The following is a 25,201-nucleotide window of genomic DNA, read 5'->3' on the forward strand; positions in this document are numbered from 1 at the left end:
AGAAATTTGGCAAAGGTTTTCGTAATCGAATATCAAATAAGTTTGCCAGTGCTAACTTTTAATAAAGATTATTACTTTTATCAATTCAATGAAATTGCAATAATTTCATTCGCCTTTATCTTATAAATGATAATTGATGTGCTAAACATTACATGGTGATGCTTCTTTAAGAAGTCCTTCGAAATATCATTAAAGTGACGTGTTCTATCATTAAAATTTCAAGATATTGACAAATATGAGGAAATTGACACTGTTCAAATGCACGTTGAGATGGCTAACATGCAGTAGAATAAGCTATTACTCTGCTTTCAGTCCAGGAAAAAAATCCCATGCTCTGCAGAAAAAAAATGTTACAAGACAAACATACAAGTCATCACAAAAGACAAAAAAAAAGGAACTAGATACCAGTCTGTGGCATCATCACAGGGTTGCCTCCAAGGAATTTGTAAAACTTGTTTGTTCAAAAGTAAAAACAAAATTTAAGGTCTAACTTGATCATCACATAATTCGCAACCATACAATGTCTAAACAAAACCATCATGAATCCCAATTCATCCATAACATGACAAATTTAAAAAATTTAGACTACAGAAGCACAAGCCCAAGCTCTGACGGCTTCAATGCATGCCTTATTCGGTAGTTGTAAAGATAATAATGAAGTTTTCCATCACCTGGTCCAAACTTGAGTTCCCTCAAGAAGGTCTCATTCTGCATGACATCCAATGCATTGAAAACATCATAATCCTTCTGTTTTGCGACAATGAGAGCATCATTCATCAGCTGAAGCAAAGGAGTGACAGTGGAAATATTATAGAATGAATAGGCTGCTTTCAGAAGTGAATAACTAGGGTGGCCAAGGATAGTAGAAGGAAGTGTGTAAAAACTACAGAAGTCAGTGACCTCATGAGTTTCAGGACTTTCAACCAGAAAACTATCAATAACATCGTCCTTTGGCAGAAGCCAATGCTCCACATCATTTTCATCAAAATCGGGTGCAACAACAAAACGGCTTAAATAAGTCCTAATTAGCCTTGTAACTGCAGGAACATCATGAATTTCCATTTTTCTAAACCCTGGGGTGACTGTTGATTCTGGCAGCTTGTAAAGCTTGATGGTTCGACTCATTGTCATTCGTGCACCAAGCCGAGAGAAACCAACATCAATTAGCTTCTTGGGATTCAAAGATCTGTGCCAGTATTGACAAGTTGCTATTGGTGTAGGAAGAATCACTCCAGCAGTGTAAGCTGCCTGCCACATATTTTCCAGGTGCACCCTCCTAGTCACCTCTTTGATCATGACAGGAGCAAGCCTCTTTGTTCTAAGTTTCTTATGGACACACAGGAAATTGATCTCTGCCATATGAACAACCTCATCACGAACTCGGATTCTAGCAGGAACACCTGTTATGAAAGCAACCATCTTCTTGGTACTTTTAACTCGAACACCAATATGCCAACTCCTAAAATATCCAGGAGGTTGCAGAGCCCAGCGCAGAAATTCCTTTGAGTACTTAAATCGAAACATGTTCTCATCATCCTCAACATAATTATGAGCAAGAAGGTTGTATACTTCCTCACACACGTCCTCGGAGTTGATGTCACAAGTAATCCATTCATATTGGTCAGGAAGGTTGTAAGGTTCTTGTTTGACCTCAGATAAAGGGGTCGGAAGTTCAATAGGGCCTTCTGGCAAACTGGAGTCTCCTATATCCTTGAACTGCCCAACGGGTTGGGTTTCCCAAAATTTATGTTTTTTTCCAGGGAGAGAGATTCTTGAACCTTTTGTACTAAATTATCCAATGCAAGATCACTTTCAGCAGGTGCATTCCCATCCGGGTTTGGATTTTGTGTTTCTTCTGGTGACCCAGAGGAAGGATTGCTGTCAACCATTTAAAATGCTTCAAAAAATGCAGTCTGAAAGACAAAATAAAGATTTTTCAGTAAACAAATTTAGTAGAACAAAGCCTAATTTCTCTTAATTCCCGCAACTTCAGTATTCCTTGATCAATGCCTTGTGCCAGCTATTTTCTACTTATATTCCAATCAGTGAGCAGACACCAATATTATATATATCATGTAAAAAATCCAAACTAATATTTAGATTTAAATACTGGCCACTTGATCTTTATGATACAATTACAAGCCAAGATCCAGTGTGGGCCAAATAAAAGAAATACAAATGTCTACAGGCTATCTCCCATTCTCATTTCAAAGGGACAAAACATACAACTTAACTCTTAAAGAAACTCTAGTTATTGCTGAAAGTATTCTTTGAAATGCAAGATACCATGTTTAAGTGTAACAAGTCGTCATACTATGAAATGCATATTTGATGGGATCAGAGTTGCACTAATAGATAATGATAGGTATTTATTTTAACATTACAAGTTAACAACTTCTGCACAAGTTAATCAGCATTGGCCATTATGAGTTTACTTTGCATAGCCACTATATAAGATCCTAGAAGCAATGCTTGAAAGTTTAAAAAGTGACTTGTTCCAGTTGGAAACTGCTACTTCAGTGAAACAAGTAAACTTAGCTTTGGCTTTGGTATGCAGAGGATAAAATAGCCAAATTGAAATTCACTACACTTCACAAATAGAATTATGTATGATAACAGAATAGTAAAAAGGAAAATTTCCAATAATCAACATTCAATACAATTATATTTCCAACATTCATCTTCAAAAAAGGATTGCTTTGCAACATTCAACACCAAACAACAAGATCCATTGTTTTATTTTTGGTTTGCACCAAGAATATCCCCCCAACCAATAGTCGGAGATCCATTATAGTCCAAGGCAAACTTAACACTAAACCCATTACTATAGGAAACATATACCAGAAGATGCATTCCCATCTCGGTTTCTTCAGTTGATCCAGAGACAACCGTCTGAAATTTTCTTAGAACAACAATCTGAATGACAAATGACTATGTTTCAAACAACTTGATAAAAGAAGAAATTTTTTTCCATAGCACTGATTGGCTGCAAAAGTTCAAGAAGAGATATCCCTCAATATTTCATCGGTAGGCAGAACACCTGACCGAAACTTTACCTGACTCAACTAATTTAATCGTTCCAAACAAGTTCAGTCCAATTTTAACAAACAATTTTATATTTTTATTTCTTAGAATTTGAATTTGGGCTTAATTCAACTCCAAAAACTAGTTTATACGACAAGGGTTATCCCCTTCCTATATTCACTATTTTAGTCATACAATAACAACATTAGTCAATATGAGTCTCCAACACACAACAGTTCAATAACCCAACAATCTATTTTCACTTCTTTGGCACAAAAACAAGAAAGCATGTTCAGAACACATGACCAAACAGCAAAGCTTGAATATACATATATGTTCATCTGATTATATCTAAAGCAATTTTGAGAAAGGAAAATGAAGTGAAAACGAAGAAGGCTCAGAGCATCTGAATGGTAGCAAGTTCAGATGAGCTTCATCAGGGTTTTGAGTAAAGTAATTAGTAATGAGTGAATTTACCTGAGAGTGTGAATGAATGAAGATGAAGAAGAACAGAAGAATGGAATCAACCAAAACTGTGGGCGATTTCTTGAGATCCGATGCTCACATAGACAAAGGGGTTGGGTTCCTTACTTCAGGCCTTTGTTAAAACTATCCAATGGGCCAGGCCCAAAACAGTTTTCCCGAACGTGCCTCTTCTTCGTGAAAAATTACTTCCTTCACCTCCATACCTGCTTCTTGCACCTAGAATATATAAAAAAATCTGATTCAAATATATTTTTTATCTTTAAACTATTATAAAAAATTGTTTCATTCCTAAATTAAATTATAAAGTATCTAATAAAATATTTTTTTGATAAATCTATAACAATATATAAAGAGAATTTTCTCTTTTGTGTCTACATTTTAAAATATCAAATTTATCCTTTAAATTAAATTTTGAAAATTGATTGTTATTTTTACAAGTTTTTTATAGAATTGCCTATCTTTGTTTCTTTTCTTATTTTTCTTATTTATCAACCATTATTCTCTAATCTTTTCTGATATGTTTCATTTTATTTTTAATAAATATAATTTTATTTTATATATTAATTTAATAACATTATAATATTATAATCTATTAATATAATATCATGTAAATAATTTTACAAACAAATGCGATAGTCACTGTATTTATATTAGTGATATATAAAGTGGTTTTTATATGACAAATAAATTCTATAATAAATTAAATATAATCTCTACGTATTATTTGCGGAAAAAAATGTTTTACATTGAATTTTATAAATACAGAATTTGGTTTAACAATTAAACACAATTTTTTGATAATAATTTGAAAGTATAAAACATATTTAACCGAATATTAAAAGTTACTACAATCTAAACGAATAAAATTATATATATATATATATATATATATATATATATATATGAATCTTGTACAATTTATTTTAGAGATATTACAATATTTTGTTTATTTTTAATGTTGTATTATAAGTGACATTGTTTATTTTCATAGAAATTAAAATATGTTTTTGAAGTATTTTTATTGGTCGTTTTTAGAATAAATAAATAAAATCTTCCTTATAATATCTTATCACATCATGTTATTATTTCATTATCTATATCTATATCAATATCAAATGAAAAATCAAAATAAAAGAAGAAAATAAGAATAAGAAAGGATGTTATATATGATTATTGATTGATCCCAGAAGGCATCTGAAAGGGTAAACGTGGAAAGCTATATTTACTGTTTTGCCCCTTCTTTCCTCGTTCCTATAACACTCCCTTCTCCCTCTCCTTCGCCTCCCTTTAACTCCACGGTGCAGATCCGAGGAGTTACCCCTTTGCTCTTTTTTCTCTTTCCTTATTCCAATATCAACCCTTCAAGCTTCCACCAGGTATCTATTTTTCTTTTCTTTTTTTCTTTTCTATTTGATTAATTATTCATTGTTCATTCTATTTCTCTGCTATGAATCTGGGCGTGATCTATGTGTTTTTTCTCATTTTAATTCTACCCAGAAGTTTGAGATTCGTTATCTATTTGTGCGTTAAGCTCCTGGACAAAAAGATCGTGTTTTTAGATTTAAGGGATTGCGGGGGTAGTGCATGTCTGATAGGTTTTTCTTTTTATCAGCAGAATTAAATGTTGATTCGTTTTCTGATGCTATGAAATGTTATACTCTAAGCGAGCTTAAGTTTCCAATGATCACTTCGTTTTTGTTGTTTAGTTTAAGTTTGATTTTGGCACTGTTAAACTGAATCATGGAGGAGTGAGCAAAGTGGGTATTCGACACTGAAAGATCTGTTTTTGGGTATGATATGTATCCTTTTTGCCCTGTGAATCTCGTGAGATCAGAGACAAACAGAAGTTTAATGCTTGCAGTTCTTCCTGTATGTATTTCAAGTTTGTTTCTTCTGTTAAATATGCCCAGTGGAGGATGTCTTTTTTTTTTTTTTTATACATATCCAGTAGAAACTCCTAGTGGAGGTATTGGTGGTTTAGTTATTTGTATGATATCTGGTTCTTGTGTTGTTTTGCAACTATTCCTTTGTTATCTGTTTCAGTTTCGCCTTATTATTTGAGTGTATGGTCTTCCTTTTTGACAGAGGTTTCGCTTTTTCCAGTTATGGCAGGTTTGGCTCCAGAAGGAACACAATTTGATGGTCGCCAATATGATGCTAAGATGACTGAATTGTAAGTTCCTTTACTGTACTCTTCACATGTAGTATTGTAATATTTTTGTTATTTATTAATTAATTATTAATGTACTATTTCTGTTATTGTCTTGCAAATTAAATACACAGGCTGTCCACTGATGGGCAAGAATTCTTTACCTCTTATGATGAAGTCTACGACAGCTTTGATGCAATGGGATTACAAGAAAATCTTCTGCGAGGCATATATGCTTATGGTACCTACTGGCAGACTGACCCTCTTAGTTTAAGTGCTTATTCATATTTGTTATTTTGCCAATTGCTCTTTGAGAATCTTTAGCATTCAATTAAATGCATAAATAAATTAATTTGTGGCAGATTGATTGAAGTTATATGCAGTTTCGTTAAAATTCTTTTAAGTTTATTGTTGTGTTTATGGTGTTTTATTGCTGTTCTTAAGGTTTTGAGAGGCCTTCTGCAATCCAGCAAAGAGGAATTGTTCCTTTCTGCAAGGGTCTGGATGTGATTCAACAGGCTCAATCTGGAACAGGAAAGACAGCAACATTCTGTTCTGGAATTTTGCAGCAGCTTGATTATGGATTGGTTCAGTGCCAGGCTTTGGTTTTGGCACCAACAAGGGAGCTAGCACAGCAGATTGAGAAAGTTATGCGAGCTCTTGGTGATTACCTTGGTGTTAAGGTTCATGCATGTGTTGGTGGAACTAGTGTCCGTGAGGATCAGCGCATTCTCCAAGCTGGTGTCCACACTGTTGTTGGCACTCCTGGCCGTGTGTTTGACATGCTGCGGAGGCAGTCTCTCCGCCCAGATTACATAAAGATGTTTGTTTTGGATGAGGCTGATGAAATGCTTTCACGAGGTTTCAAGGATCAGGTTTTTGTTCTGATTAGTTTCCCCTTTCCACAATTTAATTAGTGCACCAATCTTGATTCTCATGTACTTGTTGATTATCTTATTTCTTTTGTTGGTAAATATCCTGGAAGTTTGAGGTGTGAATTCCCTTATGTTTATAAAGCACAAATAGATTAATTACTGTCCAAAACCTTTATGCAGTGAAGGCCTATGCTCATTATCTTCTATAGGAGTCTATAATATGGTATATTGCACTTATTACCTCCAATCTAGCTTAATTTGAATGCATGACATAGATGGGGAGGGTTATGAGACAAAATACAATATTTGTTCATCTGGACTGGATACAGGAATTTTCTGTTCTTCAATCAATATGCTTATCCGTGAGAAAGGTAAAAGTTTTGTATTTTCATTCATGACATTGAGAATATGTTGGTTGGTGTTGCAGATCTATGACATCTTCCAGCTGCTGCCATCCAAAATTCAGGTTGGGGTTTTCTCTGCTACAATGCCACCAGAAGCCCTTGAGATTACAAGGAAGTTCATGAATAAGCCAGTGAGAATCTTGGTAAAGCGCGATGAACTGACCCTGGAGGGTATCAAACAGTTTTATGTCAATGTTGACAAGGAAGAGTGGAAGCTAGAGACACTATGCGACCTTTATGAGACTCTGGCTATCACCCAGAGTGTCATTTTTGTGAATACCAGGCGCAAGGTCGACTGGCTCACTGATAAGATGCGAAGCAATGACCACACAGTCTCTGCCACCCATGGTGACATGGACCAAAACACACGTGACATCATCATGCGTGAATTCCGGTCCGGCTCGTCTCGAGTTCTCATTACCACCGACCTTCTGGCCCGTGGCATTGATGTGCAACAAGTGTCCCTGGTCATAAACTATGATCTGCCAACCCAGCCTGAAAACTATCTCCACCGCATAGGCCGTAGTGGCCGGTTTGGAAGAAAAGGAGTTGCTATAAACTTTGTCACAGCTGATGATTCCAGAATGCTGTCTGATATTCAGAAGTTCTACAATGTGACTGTAGAGGAGCTGCCATCAAATGTTGCTGATTTGCTCTGATGAGTTAATTTTTGTTCTCTGTTAAGTCATCAGGCCCTTTTCTATTGTTATCTTGTGCTCATTCTCTCTCTCTTTATATATTTTATCCACATTAGAGATCAAAGACATATGATCTGATGCTATTTGTATTGGATTCTATAAATTTTGTTTAATCAATCAATTAATTAGCAGGTTGTTGTTTGAAGCCTGCATTTACTTTATTGTCTTATCTGTATTTCTTTTTTTGCAGCACAGTCTGTTTCCATTGCAATTTACAATGATATGAACACACCCCACAGGCTGCAGTTGCGAATCTTTTGAGCATGCTAGTTTTAAACCAGATTTCAGTTAACTATTTTTAATAGAACCGTCTTGAAAATTAAACAAATTTCTAATAGTATGGCAGAGTTCGATTTGCTGGCTTTTAAATCTATTGATGTGCAACGTATTAATATTAATTTGATCCATGGGAAAAACGATTTCAGATGTTCTTGACTCAGATAAGAGTCAAATTTGAAAGGGATGCATAAAATCTTTTAGATTTCTGTGAACCATATAATCTGATTGGAAAGTTTAATCACAGATTTATTTGCTACAAGTGCTTTACAACTTTAGTGGCTAACCATATCAGTTTAATTTAGTCTTAATTCAATATAAAATTTGAATTACATCAAATCGATAGTTGAAAGTTTTTATCATAAATAGATTTGTAAATCAACTTCTATAAATAGTTAAAATACTTTATAGGGAAAAATCGTAAAATAAAGAAATGTATTGTGAATTTATTTTTCTTAAAGAGTTGGTTTTTCCTTTTTTATTATTTTACACTCAGTATTTCAGACTAATGATAAAAAGATATATTTACTCAGAATCTATACAATGCAAACATTACTTTCAGTGCTGAATTATTGAAGTAAGGTTAAGAATATGACAGCATGCGAATAATATCGTTCAGTTAGTATGAAGAGGATTGCTTCAATTGTAGGTACTGACACTGATAATACTAATAACGAATATTACTATGCACTTTCAACCAAAACTTTGAGATAAAGTTTGGTACAGAACTCTAAAATCAACTCAAGAAAAAGAAGAAACTTCTGGTATTGAAATTAGTCACTTGGTGCTACGAAAATAACAGAAGTCTATGAAACCTGTTAGTTTCTTCTACGAATTTCCTTTGGTTGATACAATAATTTCATTTTGGCAGGTAGCTACATTGATGAACCATATTAAAGTCATTTTTCTTATTAGATGTAAATAATTACCCTTGAAAACATTTTGCATGCCTTTTGCCTCTTTTGTCAATAATTTCAAGCTCTGTTTTCGTATATATATACAAGTACTTGAAATTTTCACCTAGATTGGTGATGCCAAAGACACAAACATGTGGGATGATTCATTAGATTTTAAGATACTATTTCAGATGTGGAGTGTGGACCACAATTGACTAAAAAAATCAGAGTGTTTTGCTTTTTCATGAACAGAGATTTTGTAAAAATATATAACAGGAATGGGGGAGCCTCCTCTGTCACACCTTCACTTTATATACACATGAATGTCTTATCTCTTTATTACTTATGTTTTTTATCCACTTATGTGCATAACACCAGATTCAAAAGCCATTAATGTAAATGTAGAATCTTGATCTCAAGGAACATAATCAGTGAAAGAAACTTAAAAGTGGAGGAAGAAGGTTGAACTAGTAAAGTTCAGCTCTTCATCTAACTTCTCAATTAATACTTCTGAAGAAATCAATAGTAACCTCAAGAACTATACGAAGTTAATGTGCTTTTGCAAGTTCAGAACTTTAGCTAAGAGGGCGGTGCATTAACTTGTATTTTGGGAAAAGGGCATAACCAGTTTTATCACTTACACGTGTAAGAGTTGGTCAAACCAGAATACCTTAAACAGTTATACCATGTTGAATGCCCCCACAGACTCCATTAATAAAAACGACAAAACAAAGAATAACATTATCTTTTTCATCTGTCTCCTATTCAAAGATTTGATTATATGAAGTTATGAAAGAGAAGCAATGAACAATACTAATATAATACAACAAGAAAAAAGCAAAACCAACCAACCGACCAACCTACCATCTCTTTTAGCTTCATTCTTTCTCTCCTTAAAGCTACACATCCTTAGTTCTTCACTCTTGTGTTTGTGCAGTGTGGTTTTCACCATGGAATTCAGATCCAAATCATGCAGAAGTGAGAGTCTGCAGATTGAAAACTACAATGGAGGAAGGGTGGCTCCAACAGGTATGCAGGATCTGAGGTCTTACAGTTACAGTGCAAGTTATGGGGGTTCTGCATATCCATGCAAGATAGGTAAGGAGAAGGAAGTGAAGGTGGATAAAGGGAAAAACACAGCTAACAAAGTATCAAAAAGTTGGAGCTTCAATGACCCTGAGTTGCAGAGGAAGAAGAGAGTGGCTGGCTATAAAATATATTCTGTGGAAGGAAAAATGAAAGGCTCACTGAGGAAGAGTCTAAGGTGGATCAAGAACACATATACACAAGCTGTTCATGGATGGTGGTGATCAATCGGTATATAGTTATGCAGAATATATAGTAACATACTACTTTTTTGTGTTTTGTATTCCCTTGTTGTGATTTACTTGTTTTAAGGTGGATTCTGAATCTGTTTAAACCAAATTTTCTTCCTTATAAAGGCTAAAACATCTCTAATGTATTGAACTCCATGAAGTTCCTCTAAGCTTTAAGGGAGGCCTGATCTGGTTTAGCAGATTGATGCTGAATTTCCAAATAGTAATGCATGCTCATGGTTTCTAACTAGAGTTTGGCCGATCGCTGTACAATTTTATTTTGATAGTCATAAAGAGAAAAAAAAGAACAATACTAAATGGCCTTCTTGTGAGTGAAAGTATGGGACACAGTTTAACTTTTTATTTATAAGAAAAATTAATAAATCCTGGCTGCATAGATTAATCAGGATTTATGATAACTTCAGACTTGAAGTTTTTCTTTTCTAGGAAGACTTCATTAGGGAGATATTACCCCAAGCCAGATAAGGGATTAAGATCACTTTCAATTTAAAACATTAAGATAAAGTGTTTGTGTTTCTTTTTTGTATGTGTTGTTGTGGTGAAAGGATTCAATAGAGAGAGATTACATAAAGGTGATGTATAAGAGATTGACACCACTTTCAATCCAAAATTTTAAGACAACATTTTTATAGGTGTTCAAGCTTTTGATTTTTATCCACATGAAACTTAGACTCTAACTTGAATTTCAGCAACACTATTCCTTGTCCATTCCCATTAGCAAATTGCCAGATGAAAAAAAGGGTGCAACTATTAGTTTAAGTTTTGAAACTTTTATATGGGGTGCCAAGCTATGTCCTAGCGGCTATTATTAGATATTCCATGATTTTCTCCAGTCATATTTCAATGCTTTTTTTGTATTATGGTACAGGGGACTATACAATTTCAACTAAGAAAGGAGTATCAAATGAAAGGCAGAGAAAAAAATGCAGAGAGATCAATAAAGCCAATTAGTTGAAGAAAGAATTGGTTGTGTTATTCACTCTGTTTCACTCTTGCATGTGATATCAACACTCAAGAAGAATTAGGACAAGACTTACGCATCTATAGTGAAGAAGTGTGCTAAAGTTTACACAGTTTTGATGAGAGAATGAAAATGGAATTTTCATTGAAGTGTACAACATAATATAATAGGTGCGTTCACTATTACAATATATCTTAACTTGATTAAGGAAAAATGTTATTTTACACTAATGATAACAAAAGTGAACTTTTGTATTTTTAAAGAAAAAAAAAATAACGAAGGGTAGTAAAAAATAGTGTTAATGAGTATAAAAGAATTTTGGGTGGCAAAATACGATTACCCATTGATTAATTAGTTCAAACTATATGATCCTAACAGCCCCACAAGTGGGAGTCCATGGAAAGCGCTTCTTGGATGGTGACAAGCCTAAGGAATAATGAATGATCTATAAGCCTAAACACATGCTAATGCCTCTCTCTATCATTAATTGGATACATAATATTGAAAAAGAGAATTTGACTAAAATATATACAGTTTGAATAATTCTTATGCAATAAAAATGTATCATTAAAAATCGTCAATTTTTATGATAATTACTTCACAGAACGTATTTAAAGCATTATACAATTAGTTGATTATGTACAATACTTACACTGGGGTATCAAAATGAAACGCGCAAAGTTCAAGTCACTGATATATTGTTTATTTTATTTGAATTGGAAAACAAAGGACTTGTGTTGCAATTCAATCTTAATTGCTTATGACTTTCAAATATTTAACAATTATAATTGGACGGCATTCAAGCTTTGATTTCAAAGTTGTTATGAAACGGCATTCAAGAAAATATTTTTGCGTAGAAAATAATGAAAAGTGTTATTTGCTACTACTGTTTAGTTTATCTACATTCGTTGACATAAATTATGAAGACTTGTATCTCTTAACCAACACATCAGGATTTGAACCTTGGCGATGTCATGTCAGAAGAAAAATATCTACTTCATTAGCATGCAAGATCAATATTAACTTTTATATAATTAAAATTCATAGTAAATAAATAAATAAATATCCATGTGTCAATTATATTTTCTATTTACAAAATATTAAAATACAAGCTGTAATTTGACATAGTCAACACAAATTTCGACTGGTACGTGAAATTGACGTTAAAAAGAGAATATTTAATAGAGTTTGAAAGAGTCAAGACTCATCAAATTATATATTCAAATTTATTATATAAATTATCACCGAACTTAATAATTTTATCATAAATTGGAGTTCAAAATCAAATAACAATATGAAAAGGTTGCACTTTAAATACATTGTAACTACATAAATAGCTTATATTTGAGGATGTTTCTGTAACATGTAATCAGAACTGAACAACTGAGGCCGAGGATTCAGTAGTTGTGGCAGAGAAACATTAAAAAGAGACAACTCTCTTGTTCAAGAAATCTTATAATTTCCCAACTAATAGTTTATCAATGAAAGAGAACCAGACATGAACAAATATCAAACCAATCATGGAAAACGATGAAAAGGTGAAACAAAACATTTGTCAGTATGACAGCGTATGCACAGACGAAGCCTTTTACAAGGTCAGTTTAGTTAGGAAGCTGCCTACGCATATCTTATTATTGTATACTTAAGGGGGATAATTCATAATTCTTCCTTACTTGTTCGCAGCTTTTCTTCAACACATGCATAGACAACATTTCACTCCTTAGTTCGTCAAAAAGAGTATAAGCCTTTTAGAATTTACAAAGAAGAAAGGTGATCATGGAGAGTGGTAGCTACTAATAATGTACCCTCTCTTCATTGAAATGTAGGCTCTCAATACCCCTAAGAGTTGTCTCCAAATTCTTTATATTCGATGTGTTTCTGCCAGAGGATGTACGGTTGTGCTCAGAAGACGTGATTGCTGAACTTCTCTGAGCACCAGGAACAGACATTTTACGAAGTACTCCCTGACTTGAATCCAGAGGCAGAGGACGAGAAGCCTCAGTCTCACTGCCAACAACTACATCACGGGATTCTCGGCTGCCTGAGACAGCACCTCGCCTTGCTGATCCACTTGGCCGGAAAAAATTAGAGCTTGACAACTGATAAACCATGCACAGATATTCGTGAGTAACACGAAAACTAATTGCCATATAAACAGATAAACAAGTATAACCTCAACCTGTAAGATAGATCACATATGATTAGAACTTTGAAATGACAAGGCAATCACAAGTCTGAAGAATTTACAAGTCCAGGGAATGATATATAAAATGTCTAACATAAAGCTAAGTTTTGAATATTATATTACGTATTTATTTAGTGCTTCATCTGTAAATAAACGCAATACAGACAAGAAAATAAGGTATTTAAGAATTCGGAAAATTAATGCATAAAGAAACCATCATCTTTAAACTTTCTGCAAGAAATATCATGACATCACAGCACAAGTAACAACAATGTCACAAATAAATACACGCACCATAACATCTTTAGGTTGAGTTGAGTCATATATAGCTGGACCCTTTTGTCTCGATAACACGCCATCATTAGCAAAAGGTACAGGGTTTCTCCTACGAGTAGGATCTGATGAAGACCAATTATTGTGCCTACCATCCTCTCCACCTACAAAGAAGACGCCCATAAAAATAAGCTAGAGTTGCATATCAAAAAAGAAAAACAAGGATGAGTCAAATGACAAAGTAAAAGGGACAAAAAACATCACATTATAACTGACAGATTATTGAATGGTTACCACACTGTAACAGTCTGTCTGTAAACATCTCAATCAAGGTAAATAATCGATAGATCAGAAAGATGGAGCCAAAAGAAAAATAATACCCTGTCCATCAGTATTTGCAGCTAGTGGTGGCACGCCTGAACTTGGTCCAGCAGCAGGACCCTGCAAGGGTCACTTCCACTAAATTAACCTAATCTCAAAAATCAATCAGCTAATACAGTGAGATAGCATGTTATCGCGCTTACAATGGCACGGGCAGGGGCAGTGGCACTTTGAGATTGCTGATATTTCAAAATGGTCCAATCAAAGACATAATCAAACTGGAAACCTGGTGTAAGATGTAAACAACAGCCCAAAGAAAGGCATATAAAAATTCATTTGGTCCCTATAATATTTTTATCAAGGAGCACAGAACATGGTACATCCCAAAATAAAACATATATAGAAGAACGAGGCTCAAACCTTCACGAATGAAAAGGTCACGCAGAAGTCTTTTCAAATAAGCATAGTCTGGTTTGTCATCAAACCTCAGTGACCGGCAGTAATGGAAGTATGAAGCAAATTCTGAGGGATAGCCACGACAGAGAGACTAACAAAAAAACCAATAGACAATCAGATATGATTTGGAACCAAAATATGAACATGTGATATTAACCAAAAAACCTTCTTAACTACACAATCAAACCTCAATAGAAGTAGAAACTTTCTTCTCACTAATCTTCTCGTACTTCTGCTTCTTAGTACCAGCTTTCAATCCCTGCCAAGGCAGACTGCAGAACATCCAAATGAAAAAACAGTACGTGATAAAAATATAAAAAATTAAATAACAAAGGAGAGAGGCTAATGACCTTCCTCTTAAAAAGTACATAAGAACATATCCAAGTGACTCTAAATCATCCCTGCGGCTTTGCTCTAAAAAACATGAAAATGACATTTTCAGGTCCAAATAAATTGTCTTCCACAAAGAAATAAGATAGGTTACTGATCAAGAAAGACATAAGAGCATACCAATTCCCAGATGAGTATTCATACTAGCATACCTAGCAGTTCCTGTCAAATTTTTGTTCTCTCTGCAAACAATTAGAAGGAAGTCAAACTATCAGAAAATCATGAAAGTACAGAATGCAACAGAGTGAGAGACACAAAAATCAAGTTCTATCTAGATATTAATTTAAAAAATTTAGAGACTATGTAAATTGATAATATAGAAATAAAAAACAAAGACTAATAACAAATCATTGAAGAGAAGAAATACTCATACAACTCGTGTAAGTAACAGAAACAAGTCATGATTGATTAAAGAAACACATTCACAAATTGCAAGGACACACATTGCTATTGATAGTTGGAACACAAGCATAGAAGGTTCCAGTGCAAGCTGAATTAGCTTCACAACTTCAATTGACATCAATTCAAAGCTTCTATTCTTTAACAAGAAATCTCACATAAACAGTTACAAATTTTATAATATCCCGATAAAGGATTTTGCCATAACAGCAGATGTGCATTCCCCTATTCCTAAAAGTTGGAACCTGTTTGAAGTTGAACTGTGCAGCCACGGTGAATGAAGTCAGATAAATGTAAAGTACCTGTATGGGATATGCTGATGTGTAGAGGTGTCTCTATATTTCTTAGCAAGGCCAAAGTCAATGATATACACCTAAAATGAGGCAGATGCGAAGATGATACATCAAATATACAACATGACAAAAATTTAAAAAGCAACAATTAACCACATACTTGATTTGCACGCCTCCCTAAACCCATAAGGAAGTTGTCTGGCTTGATGTCACGATGTAAAAATGATTTGGAATGAACAAATTCAACTCGATTTATCTGTAAGCAGTTTAAGATGTATAAACAACATCAATTAAAGTGGGTCAGAATTAAGAAAGATGTCTCCGCAGTAGGGGAAAACCTACCATCTGATCAGCAAGCATAAGAACAGTTTTGAGAGACAATTTCCGACTACAGAAGTTGAACAAATCCTCAAGACTCGGGCCAAGTAAATCCATCACGAGCACATTGTACTCTCCTTCAACACCGTACCATTTCACATTTGGAATCCCATCTGCCAAATAAAAATGGCCAACCAAAAACATTTAAGCTGAGTGAGCATCACAAACCAACAACAAATAAAAATTTCACAAAGACAAATTCACCAAGAAGAGAGCCTACTTCCTCCTTGCAGAATTTTATACAGCTTCGATTCATACAACAGTTGAGGGTGCTTGGTTTTCACACTTTCCTGAATAAAAAGCCAAAGTAAAACAGCAAAACATTCAGTTAAACACATCCGACCCCTCACCCAATAATTTCAATCTTGCAGCAGAAAGAAACAAAAAACCTTAACTTCCAAGCACTTATTAGTGAAAATTAACCAACGAGTCCCGTGTTAGAAATAGAAAACAAACGAATAGATATTCGACATCCTATAGCTCCAATTTCAACTCTACAATACAGCGTCACTGAAATTTTCCAATTCCTAATTCTGCAACTTCTTAAATTTCTCAGCAACCAAACAGGAGTACCAAAAAACAAAGATGTTAAACTTTTTTTTTCTTCAAATTAGGGTACATCGTAAGTCCAAAAACTCACAAGCTTAATCGCAACTTCTTCATTCGTCTGAAAATTAGTTCCTGCGGCAACACAAGCAAAATAAGCAAAACAAATTAACGTAAATAGGAAAATCCGCAGTAAATAAGCAAAAAAGAGAAGCAAGTGGAAGCAGAGCGCACCGAGATAGATCTCCCCGAAGGATCCGCTGCCAATTTTCCGACCGAGACGGAACTTGTTCCCAACTCGAGTTTCCATTCGGCCGAAACCCTAAGAGGTTTGGGAAACTGAAATTTGGAATTGGGAAAGCGAACGCGGAGTGTAGCTAGCTACGAGTTGAAGTAGGTCATGGGAGAAGAAGAGGGCAAAATGGGGAAACGAGGAAAAAACAAGGGCAAAATCGGGAAAGAGAAACGGATAAAAGAGAGCGGAGACGGAGAGAGTGAGAATGATGGTTGTGTGTCACACGCTTACTTACCCTCCTCAACCTACCAGCTTTTTTGTTTTCTTTGCAAGGAAGAAACGACGTTGTTTTGGACGTTTAATTCCTCTTCTCATTTCGGGAATATATTTCCACATCTTATATTTGTCCCTATCTTAAAAAAGGCTTAAATAATTGTCTTTTATAAAATTAAAAATAAGTTATTAAATAAAAACTATTAATATATTGAAATTAAATAAGTAACAAGTTAATCCTCTTCAAATAAATTTCTTCAAAATACTTTTCAAACATTTAGTGTAGTTGAATAAAGTAGTGGTTAATTTATTGGCTAATTAAATATAATTCATTTTACGTTTTCGTAAACAAAATTTCAAATCTTATCATGCGAATAAAAGAAGTGGTTTGTGAAAAGGTGATCTATTAAACCTGACCAAGTCAAATTATTCATCGTTTAAGTCAATGTACATCTGGTATTAATGTGTTGTCTAATTCACTATCTGTTCTGGAAAAGTAAATGCAAGTAAAGAAGATTGTTTTCTTCTATTGTTATGCTTGCATAATTATCTTGGACTAATGTTTCAATGAAATTTGAATGGGTGCCAGCACAAAAGCTTTCAATTCAACCACTGACTTGGTCAATAAACGAATAGAAACCTCCCATGACGTTTTTAATTAATGCAGCACAAATATTGGTATCCTGCAACTTTTATTTCTGTCACGACTTCTTCAATGATAGAAATTTAAACCTCCCCTCACCCACCAATGAAATAAATACAGTCAATGCGAAGAATTTGAATAGTATAAAGAATACACAGTGGACTTCATCCATTTTGGAAGAAAATTTTGGGGATTTGATGTTCTAACCAAATAAAACTATTAAAAAAAAAAAAAAACTTAGCTCAAGAAGAGGGGGAAAAATACTAACAGTACAACTTAGCTGTTTCACTTCTTCAAGGTCAATTGAATCATAACCATGTGGTAAGAGAATTGCACACTGACACTTCTACGTAAATATGTTACATACAGCAGCAACTTCTATGCTTTTCCGTAGTGAATGGGTCTTTAATTCACCACCCATTGAATCAAACAATATGAGCAACCCTAAAAATACCCAAAACTGTTAAATTATGTATAGTGTCACGATGGGGATGGGGCTGAAATAGCTATGGAAGCTTGCTTCTTTTGCAGCCTTCCCTTCAGTTGCCTGATCTTTGCTTCCACTCTTGCGGTGAAACCAATCTTGGTTTCCTGTCTGGCTTTAGAACGCTCCCTTGTCCACATGTGTTGGTCTTCAATATCCTTCTTGTAGTACTTAATTTCTTGGATAATGTGATGATCCATGGGATAAAAACATCTTTGGTAGGAAATGTGGACAAAATAAGGAAGATTACAAGCAACTGTAGCTAAAATGGTTGTTATCCAATAATTAGGCGCAGGACCAAGAGCTTCGGCCAGTATTTGGTAGGCACTCTTGGATAATTCTGGAGTAAGCATTCCATACAATATGAGAAAGATGTACCAAGTGGATATGCTTCCCCATACAAACAGGTGCTGAATCCATGTAAAGTGGCTCATTGTCAACGCAATCTGACAGTTGACAGCACAGACTATGCAAGTGAACATAGTGGTCCCAACAACAGCCATGTCAGCTATCTGGCCATCACTACGAAATGCTTGGTCGTAGAAGATGGTGACCACGAGAAAGAAGATGATGAGTGAGGAATAGAGACCATTGCCCATCCATCCCAATATTCTATACCAGTCAAAGAATAAATTCCTGGGTCCTTGTTGATACAGTGCAGGAAACTGGAAAGCACAACCAACAGGCTCATTGGTAAGTTCTATTATTCTACTATCTAAGAAACACACAAGACATTTCAAGAGAACAAACCTGTAAACAAACTTCTGATGGAACATCTTGTTCAAAAACACCGAGTGAAATAACAGGTAATGATGTCAGAACAACATTGAACAATATCATATACCAGTCATCATAAACTGATTGACCAGAGAAGCCTGTGAAAGCCTCAAAATAGAAGATGGTGAGGCCAAATGCAATATTCTTGTAGAAGAAATAACATATCTGCATGAATTAACATAACACTTCAGAAAAGAAATACAGGAACCAATTCGAAATAGTAACATACAAACTAAAATTATTCCATGATTCTCTATCCTATGCAATGTATCGTTAATGATTAAGATGATCATTAATGAATTACCATTTGTGCGATTCTCTTGTAACACCAATGTCCATGGACTACCAGAAGCCTCTCTAGAAATCGAAATTGGGCAATCGCAAAGTCACTAGCCATCACTGCCTGGAAGAAAGTTGCAGGCTTGAGTCTACAACTTGCAGAAATTTTACAAGATTCCAAACATAAACATAAACATAATGTGCATTTTGTTGTCTTGCAAGAATGAAAAAGACGATTAACGGATGTACACGTACCAATTATAGTTTCTGACCAAACTATATTCTACATGAGATTAATTATGCAAACATCATTTTGGAATCAAACAAAGTTACTAATTCAAAATATCTTCTAAGAACTACAACAATAAATGTGTACATTTAAATAGTTGATAATCCCTATTTCAGCCCATATTCAGCAGTCAGAACAAAAACTTGTCACAATGAACCAAGCTAGTATTTGCGTATACTTACAATTAGCATATAATAATTAATTGATAAGAAACGTTGGTTAGTAAGGATTTCCAGTGCTTGTGTTTTCTGACTGAACAGCAAAAGCAAATAGCTTGCAACTCATTTGCCCACGTGACATTAAATATTTTAACTTTTAAATACGATTAGAATTCAAACATAACTATATTAATATTAAAATGAATGAAAGACTAAAATGTAGTAGCATAGTGCTAGATGAGTTTCACATTAAGTGTCACCTTTTTCTTCGTTTTATAGAAGAAATTAGTCTGCAAATAACTACTAGCAAAGCGAGTCCAACCTTTTTCTCACTTTATAGAAGAAATTACTCTGTAAGTAATCACTAAAATGCAAAGAGAAGTCCACTTCTCCACTGCATTAGATAAGCACTAATCACAATATAGCTAATAGGAAGAATTGACTAGAAGCCTGGTCCATAGTCTAGCTCGAAAATAGAGCCAAAACATGCAAAAAATACACAAGAGCTTCTCTCTCTCTAAACCGTGTAATTTTTAAAATATTAAAATAACATAAATCTATAATTTGGTTTTGTTTCTGGAACACAACATACAGCACTACAACTTGCAATAAATGTTAAAATCAAGCCATCATTCACGGTGATAGTTTAATGACATCATTGTGCTTAAAGAACCAGTCCTGTATGCCACTGACCTGCATACCTTCCACCCCACTGATTCCAACGCCAATATCTGCTTCTTGAATCATCCCAACATCATTTGCACCATCACCTATTGCTAGAGTAGTCTTTCCAGAACCTTGTTTCACTAATCTTGTAACCTGACGCCAAAAGACGAAGGTGGACATCATAAAACAATTAACAAGATTATTTTTCACAGTTGATACATCAACAAAGGTTAGAAAACGCTATCAACTGATGCCATGACTATTGTGCACAACCGTACTCATGGATCCATCTGAATTTAACTTGGATCTAAGTTTTCCTATCAAGCTCAGGTGGATCCATGTGTGTAGTCATGCACAAATTTAACCCCAATAAGCAACTGCACAAATGTGGCAGAAAAAATCACAACTGAAAAGGCAAAAAGTCCTACCAGTGCCTTTTGCTTGGGAGACACACGACAACAGATGACAGATGCACAATCAACCGCCAATGCCAAAAATTGGAGCTTCATATCATCTTCTAAAGTATATGTCAGAGTTTTCCCATCAATAATTAATGCAAATGCAGCATGAGGATCCTTCTCCAGTTTTATCATTTGGGAAGCATTGGTGAGTTGGTTCGCAATGTTATCCTTGATGGCCTGGGGTGTTAAACAAAAGAACTAGGCCTAACATCAGATGAAACTCAAGTCCATAAAGTAAACTCCTTTACCCTTTCTCAATGACAAAAGGTACCTGTTTGACATCACTGGTTACAGAATCTGTGACCGGAGTAGTTATACAGATCTGCTTCATGCCCTGTCGAAGCAAACTGCAAGCAAATCTGTACCACAAAAACAAAACAGTTTCATAATCATTTTGCAAAGGCATTATTGAACAAGTTAAACCTTAATTATTAGAACAGGAATTAATTTCACAAGGTCAAATGATTTGTGGTAGACAGACCCAATGTTGATTGCAGTTTCCATCTTATCACCTGTCAACACCCAGATCTTAAGACCAGCTTGAGCAAGATTATCAATACATTGGGGAACCTGCAGAGAACCAAAAAATTAACTTGGTTGAATATTTGTAGAAGAAAAGAAATATCGACTATACAGAAAGACAATGCCCACCCCTTTCTGCAGTTTGTCTTCCACAGCAGTAGCCCCAACAAGAATCAACTCTTTTTCCATCATATCTGATACTCGCTCAAGCATTGAATCTCTTTCAGCCCCAACAGATGCTTTGGCTTTCTGAAATTCATTGTTCCAAGCCGAGAATTCTTGCTCCTCAAGCTTTCTATAAGCCAGGGCGAGTGTTCTCAAACCAGCTTCTCCGTACTCATTTAGATGCTTGGTAGTAGCCTCTAAATACTTTTTTCCATTCTTTGACATTCGATCAAATATGATACTGCATAAGCAAGCAATAAAAGAATGGATGTCAAAGTTTAAAGAGAGATGCTGAAGATATCTAAAAGCACTCATGTGGATGTGAGGTGCACTTTAGTGGCTTCTTTCTTTTGGAAGCAGGAAATTGCGGTGATTATTCTAATGCATGGTGCATTTTAGTGGTGGTAAACAAGATTAAAATCCTCAGGCTTGAATGTGATTTCCATTTCCTTAATTCTAGTGTAAATTTTAAGATACAGATCCTATTGGTCATTAACAACGATAAATAATGAAACTATAGGCACAAGGCAAGAATAACAGATTCTGCAAGCTAACCTGTCAGCCCCTTTGCACATAAGAAAGACAGTGCCCTCCTCATCACGCACGATCACTGACATACGTTTTCTTTTACTAGTAAAATCCAGCAGATTCAAAAGTTTGTACTCTCTGTAGAATTCACCCAAAAGTACATAAGTAGGGGGCAAATCGTTTGAAAAAATTTAAAAGCAAAAGCAAGTTTTGGAACTTCTCTGATTCAGGCTGACCTGGAGGGGGAAGTAGAAGAACATAAGATTTTTTTGTGAGTACTGACCTTTCAACCACTTGTCTAGAAGCAGAAAACTTTTCACGTACAAAAATACTTGATTGAGTCCTTCTGCAAAACTCAAAGCCAAATTCTCTTGCTGCTACAAGAAAAGCCCCTTCATCGGGTGACTCGGCTTCATACGTATAAACACCGGTCTCCTCATTCAGTTCAGGAATGGCAGTGTGGCAAACTGCTAGGATTCGGAAGAACATCAAAAGGTCGTCAGCATTGGGCTCTTTCAACCAATTACAATTCATGAGACGGTCGTCTTCAAAACCAAATCCCTTTATGGCATGCTTTTGATCCTCGTCTCCTTTGGAAGTAACAACAGCCTCCAGTCCAATTTCTTCATCTTTTTTAACATCATCCCATGAAACTCGCACTTTCGCCTTAGGCAGGGGAAAATTGGAAAGATCTGAATCAGGTTCCTCAGTATCAGAAGCCATCTGCTTTGCAGCAGCAAGTTCAACATCACTGGGACGCACACCATATGCAATACCAGCAATGGAGCACTTCAAAAAGTCCATCTGATTGCAGGTCAAAGTTCCAGTTTTATCTGACAAGATAGTATCTACCTGACCCAACTCTTCATTCAAATTTGAAGTCCGTGCATCAGCCGGAGTTCCAGTATCGTCATCATACATTTGAATGTCTTGGTTGATGAAGGTAGCCTGTAAAACCTTTACTACCTCGATGGAAACATAAAGTGAAATGGGTATCAAATATCCATAAAGAATGAGCGCAGTAATCAGATGACTCATTCCAGCTACTCCAATTTTGTTGGGATCATACTGGTATTCTATATTGTCCGGCCTTAAATACCACCAACTTGGGGTTTGGTACTTAGTCTTGATGACAAATCCTATGGAACTAATAACAGATATCAAAATAAGGACAGTGAAGAGGGTGTATATAATATAATCCATCTTCTTTTCTATTGTGCTTCGTTTGGAAGGAGATTTTGTAGAATTTTGCATGACTTTGCTGTCATGACCAGTGAAAATGGCCACCCCATAGATGTACTCAGTGTTCCTGAGCTTAGAATCTCGGAGAAGAATTTGACTAGGATCAAGAGGATAAATCTGGCGCTCATACTCTAAGTTTCCAACAAATGTATAAAGATTCGGGTTTGGGTCTTCACAACGTATTGTTCCAGTGAAATCTTTAAAAACTTCGTCATTGTCTAGATTCAAGGTAGACTCCAAAGATCGTTTCACCTTCAAGTTTGTCTCACCATCTAAATTCATAGTCTCCACATAGCATATACCATCCTCATAACTCGATGACAGCAGAAGCAAATCAGCTGGAAAAAATTGATCCTTTTGCACTTTTACCACATCCCCAACCATAATGGTCTGCCACGACCTGGGACTAAAACTACCCTCGCTTTTATGACGATTAACCTTTCGGCGATTAACTTTGACATCCTGAACGAACCTACGAGAATCTTCCAATGCTTCCTTTGCCATACTGAGCCCCACAACAAATGCCAAAGGAGCAATCATGCTCAGTGGGCTGAAAGGTGAAATTGGAGAGGCCGAGAGACACGCAGCCAAAAGGAAGTATATATTAGCAACCCTACGGAATTGTTCAAAGAGTGCCTTGGGGACAAACGTAAGAACATTGTACTTAGTCGTGGATATATCATTCCTGCAGTAATATAGAGGCTTCCTTTCATGAAGAAGAGGCTGATTGCAATACACAGTACGCGAAAACCCGGGACCTTGAAGTGGATGAGGTGCATCCTCAAGAGTAGAAGGCTTAAGGCAACCAAATGTGTAAAGATTGCTCCTCCGGAGCCTCGCCCTTATCCTCCCCCGTGTCATTTAACCAGAATTCAGCTCAATGTAGAGTTATATTTAACTTAACACATTCCCAGCAACAAGGAAACCCAAATCTCTTGAACCATCAACCTGCCCCTTGTCCTCAATTTGTTCTCTTAAAACCTACCAAAACATAAAAAACCCAGAATTATTCACCAAGATCACATAAACACTGATCATTGCAAGCATCATACTACTAAATCCACAATAAATTATAAATCAAAAGTGCAAGTACTCAATCCCAAGAACAAGAAACGGAATACACGCAAACAATAAAATGTGAAACCAGAAAATGCACAAACATTCCAACATAAATTCAAATTTAAACCCACGACATTCTCCGATGTCATATTTTTTTTTTAAACAAAAATATCTAAAAATTAAAACAAGAATAATATCAATAAAAAGAACAAAGAAACACGAGATCCTGTAACACACTCGTTCCTTTGCCCAGGTCTGCGAAATCCAAGAATTCAAATCGATGAGCTAAACAACGTCATGTCAGCGTCTCAGACAGAACAAAATGCGTTCAAAAAAAGCTGAAAGAAAAACCAACGTGGTTCACGTTGTACTTTATTTTATCTTCTGTTTCCAAATTTTCCTAACGACAATAATGATCCAGCTAGAAGCGTAACCGATTATCAACAACAATGCCAGCTAATTGAAGATTCAGTGCAACCAAATCCACCAAATTGAATACAAAAAGAATTTTCAGTTTCTCACAGCTAAAACAAAAAGAAATTAAAAATGACAGAGAGGAAAGCACACGCACCGAACGGGAGGGCCCCGTTCATGGTGTGCAACGAACGTAACAATGCAGTAAAATGCGAAAGAGAAGGGAAGAGGAAGCAGAGTCACGCCACGCGTGTTGTTCGTTGCAGATCGTGGAAGGAGACAAAATGAAGAAAGAGAAAGAATAGTGAATGAAATCGAAAGAGAGAAGAAAAACAAAGTTTAGAGAGAGAAAGAGAAAGTCTCACATCGCATACACTCTTTTTCTTTCCCTCCTCTGATGCCAGCAATTTTCGGTCCCTCGACACATTTTTATTTTTTCCCCTTTTTTTACCTTTTAACTTTTTTTGGGTTTGGGTAACAAATAGAATGGGAAAATATGGTTTTTTATTTTTTGGGTGTTCCAATATTTATACAATTTATTATTCTTGATTTCTAATTTAAATTTCGAATTATGAAGAACCATGTTTTGTTTTGTCCTACGTGGCAACCCCTGAATGCAACTTTTTCTCATATGCTCTGCCACTAACTGCAATATAGGT

The 25,201-nt window shown here is 35.4% G+C and overlaps 5 protein-coding genes across 8 annotated transcripts; 2 read left to right on the plus strand and 3 right to left on the minus strand.

Annotated features, from left to right (window-relative positions):
• Positions 1–271: 271 nt before the first annotated feature.
• On the minus strand, positions 272–1,910 carry LOC114167140 (glycylpeptide N-tetradecanoyltransferase 1-like). Its single transcript, XM_028052115.1, is given in 2 exon segments — positions 272–1,757; positions 1,760–1,910. Coding segments are annotated over 2 exon segments (1,302 nt in total). The 5' UTR covers positions 1,890–1,910; the 3' UTR covers positions 272–585.
• A 2,751-nt stretch (positions 1,911–4,661) lies between these two features.
• LOC114166901 (eukaryotic initiation factor 4A-10) lies at positions 4,662–7,797 on the plus strand. The gene is made up of 5 exons (XM_028051777.1): positions 4,662–4,886; positions 5,614–5,683; positions 5,794–5,900; positions 6,104–6,534; positions 6,962–7,797. Exons 2-5 carry the CDS (start codon positions 5,616–5,618, stop codon positions 7,595–7,597), a joined length of 1,242 nt encoding a protein of 413 aa, XP_027907578.1. The 5' UTR covers positions 4,662–4,886; positions 5,614–5,615; the 3' UTR covers positions 7,598–7,797.
• A 1,830-nt stretch (positions 7,798–9,627) lies between these two features.
• On the plus strand, positions 9,628–10,374 carry LOC114166902. Its single transcript, XM_028051778.1, has one exon. It carries the CDS (start codon positions 9,759–9,761, stop codon positions 10,116–10,118), a length of 360 nt encoding a protein of 119 aa, XP_027907579.1. The 5' UTR covers positions 9,628–9,758; the 3' UTR covers positions 10,119–10,374.
• A 2,191-nt stretch (positions 10,375–12,565) lies between these two features.
• LOC114166900 (casein kinase 1-like protein 2) lies at positions 12,566–16,906 on the minus strand. The gene is made up of 14 exons (XM_028051776.1): positions 16,582–16,906; positions 16,442–16,482; positions 16,022–16,091; positions 15,766–15,914; positions 15,584–15,679; positions 15,433–15,503; positions 14,852–14,913; positions 14,692–14,755; positions 14,529–14,613; positions 14,306–14,432; positions 14,089–14,171; positions 13,945–14,005; positions 13,586–13,728; positions 12,566–13,205 (listed from the first exon to the last, which is right to left on the minus strand). The coding sequence occupies exons 1-14, from the start codon at positions 16,655–16,657 to the stop codon at positions 12,900–12,902; spliced, it is 1,434 nt and encodes a 477-aa protein (XP_027907577.1). The 5' UTR covers positions 16,658–16,906; the 3' UTR covers positions 12,566–12,899.
• A 707-nt stretch (positions 16,907–17,613) lies between these two features.
• Positions 17,614–24,989, minus strand: LOC114166745 (probable phospholipid-transporting ATPase 4). 4 transcript variants are annotated; one of them, XM_028051536.1, is made up of 11 exons: positions 24,908–24,989; positions 22,111–24,050; positions 21,855–21,965; positions 21,264–21,540; positions 21,094–21,182; positions 20,884–20,971; positions 20,580–20,810; positions 20,179–20,304; positions 19,064–19,162; positions 18,733–18,924; positions 17,614–18,647 (listed from the first exon to the last, which is right to left on the minus strand). In XM_028051536.1, exons 2-11 carry the CDS (start codon positions 23,928–23,930, stop codon positions 17,979–17,981), a joined length of 3,702 nt encoding a protein of 1,233 aa, XP_027907337.1. In that variant the 5' UTR covers positions 23,931–24,050; positions 24,908–24,989; the 3' UTR covers positions 17,614–17,978. The 4 variants fall into 4 exon arrangements, with proteins under 4 accessions (XP_027907337.1, XP_027907335.1, XP_027907336.1 ...); XM_028051534.1 differs by having other exon boundaries at positions 24,700–24,926; XM_028051535.1 differs by lacking the exon at positions 24,908–24,989 and adding an exon at positions 24,366–24,620.
• Between the last annotated feature and the right edge of the window lie 212 nt (positions 24,990–25,201).

This window comes from Vigna unguiculata, chromosome 10 (assembly GCF_004118075.2).
Source record: "Vigna unguiculata cultivar IT97K-499-35 chromosome 10, ASM411807v1, whole genome shotgun sequence".
NCBI classification, from domain to species: domain Eukaryota; kingdom Viridiplantae; phylum Streptophyta; class Magnoliopsida; order Fabales; family Fabaceae; genus Vigna; species Vigna unguiculata.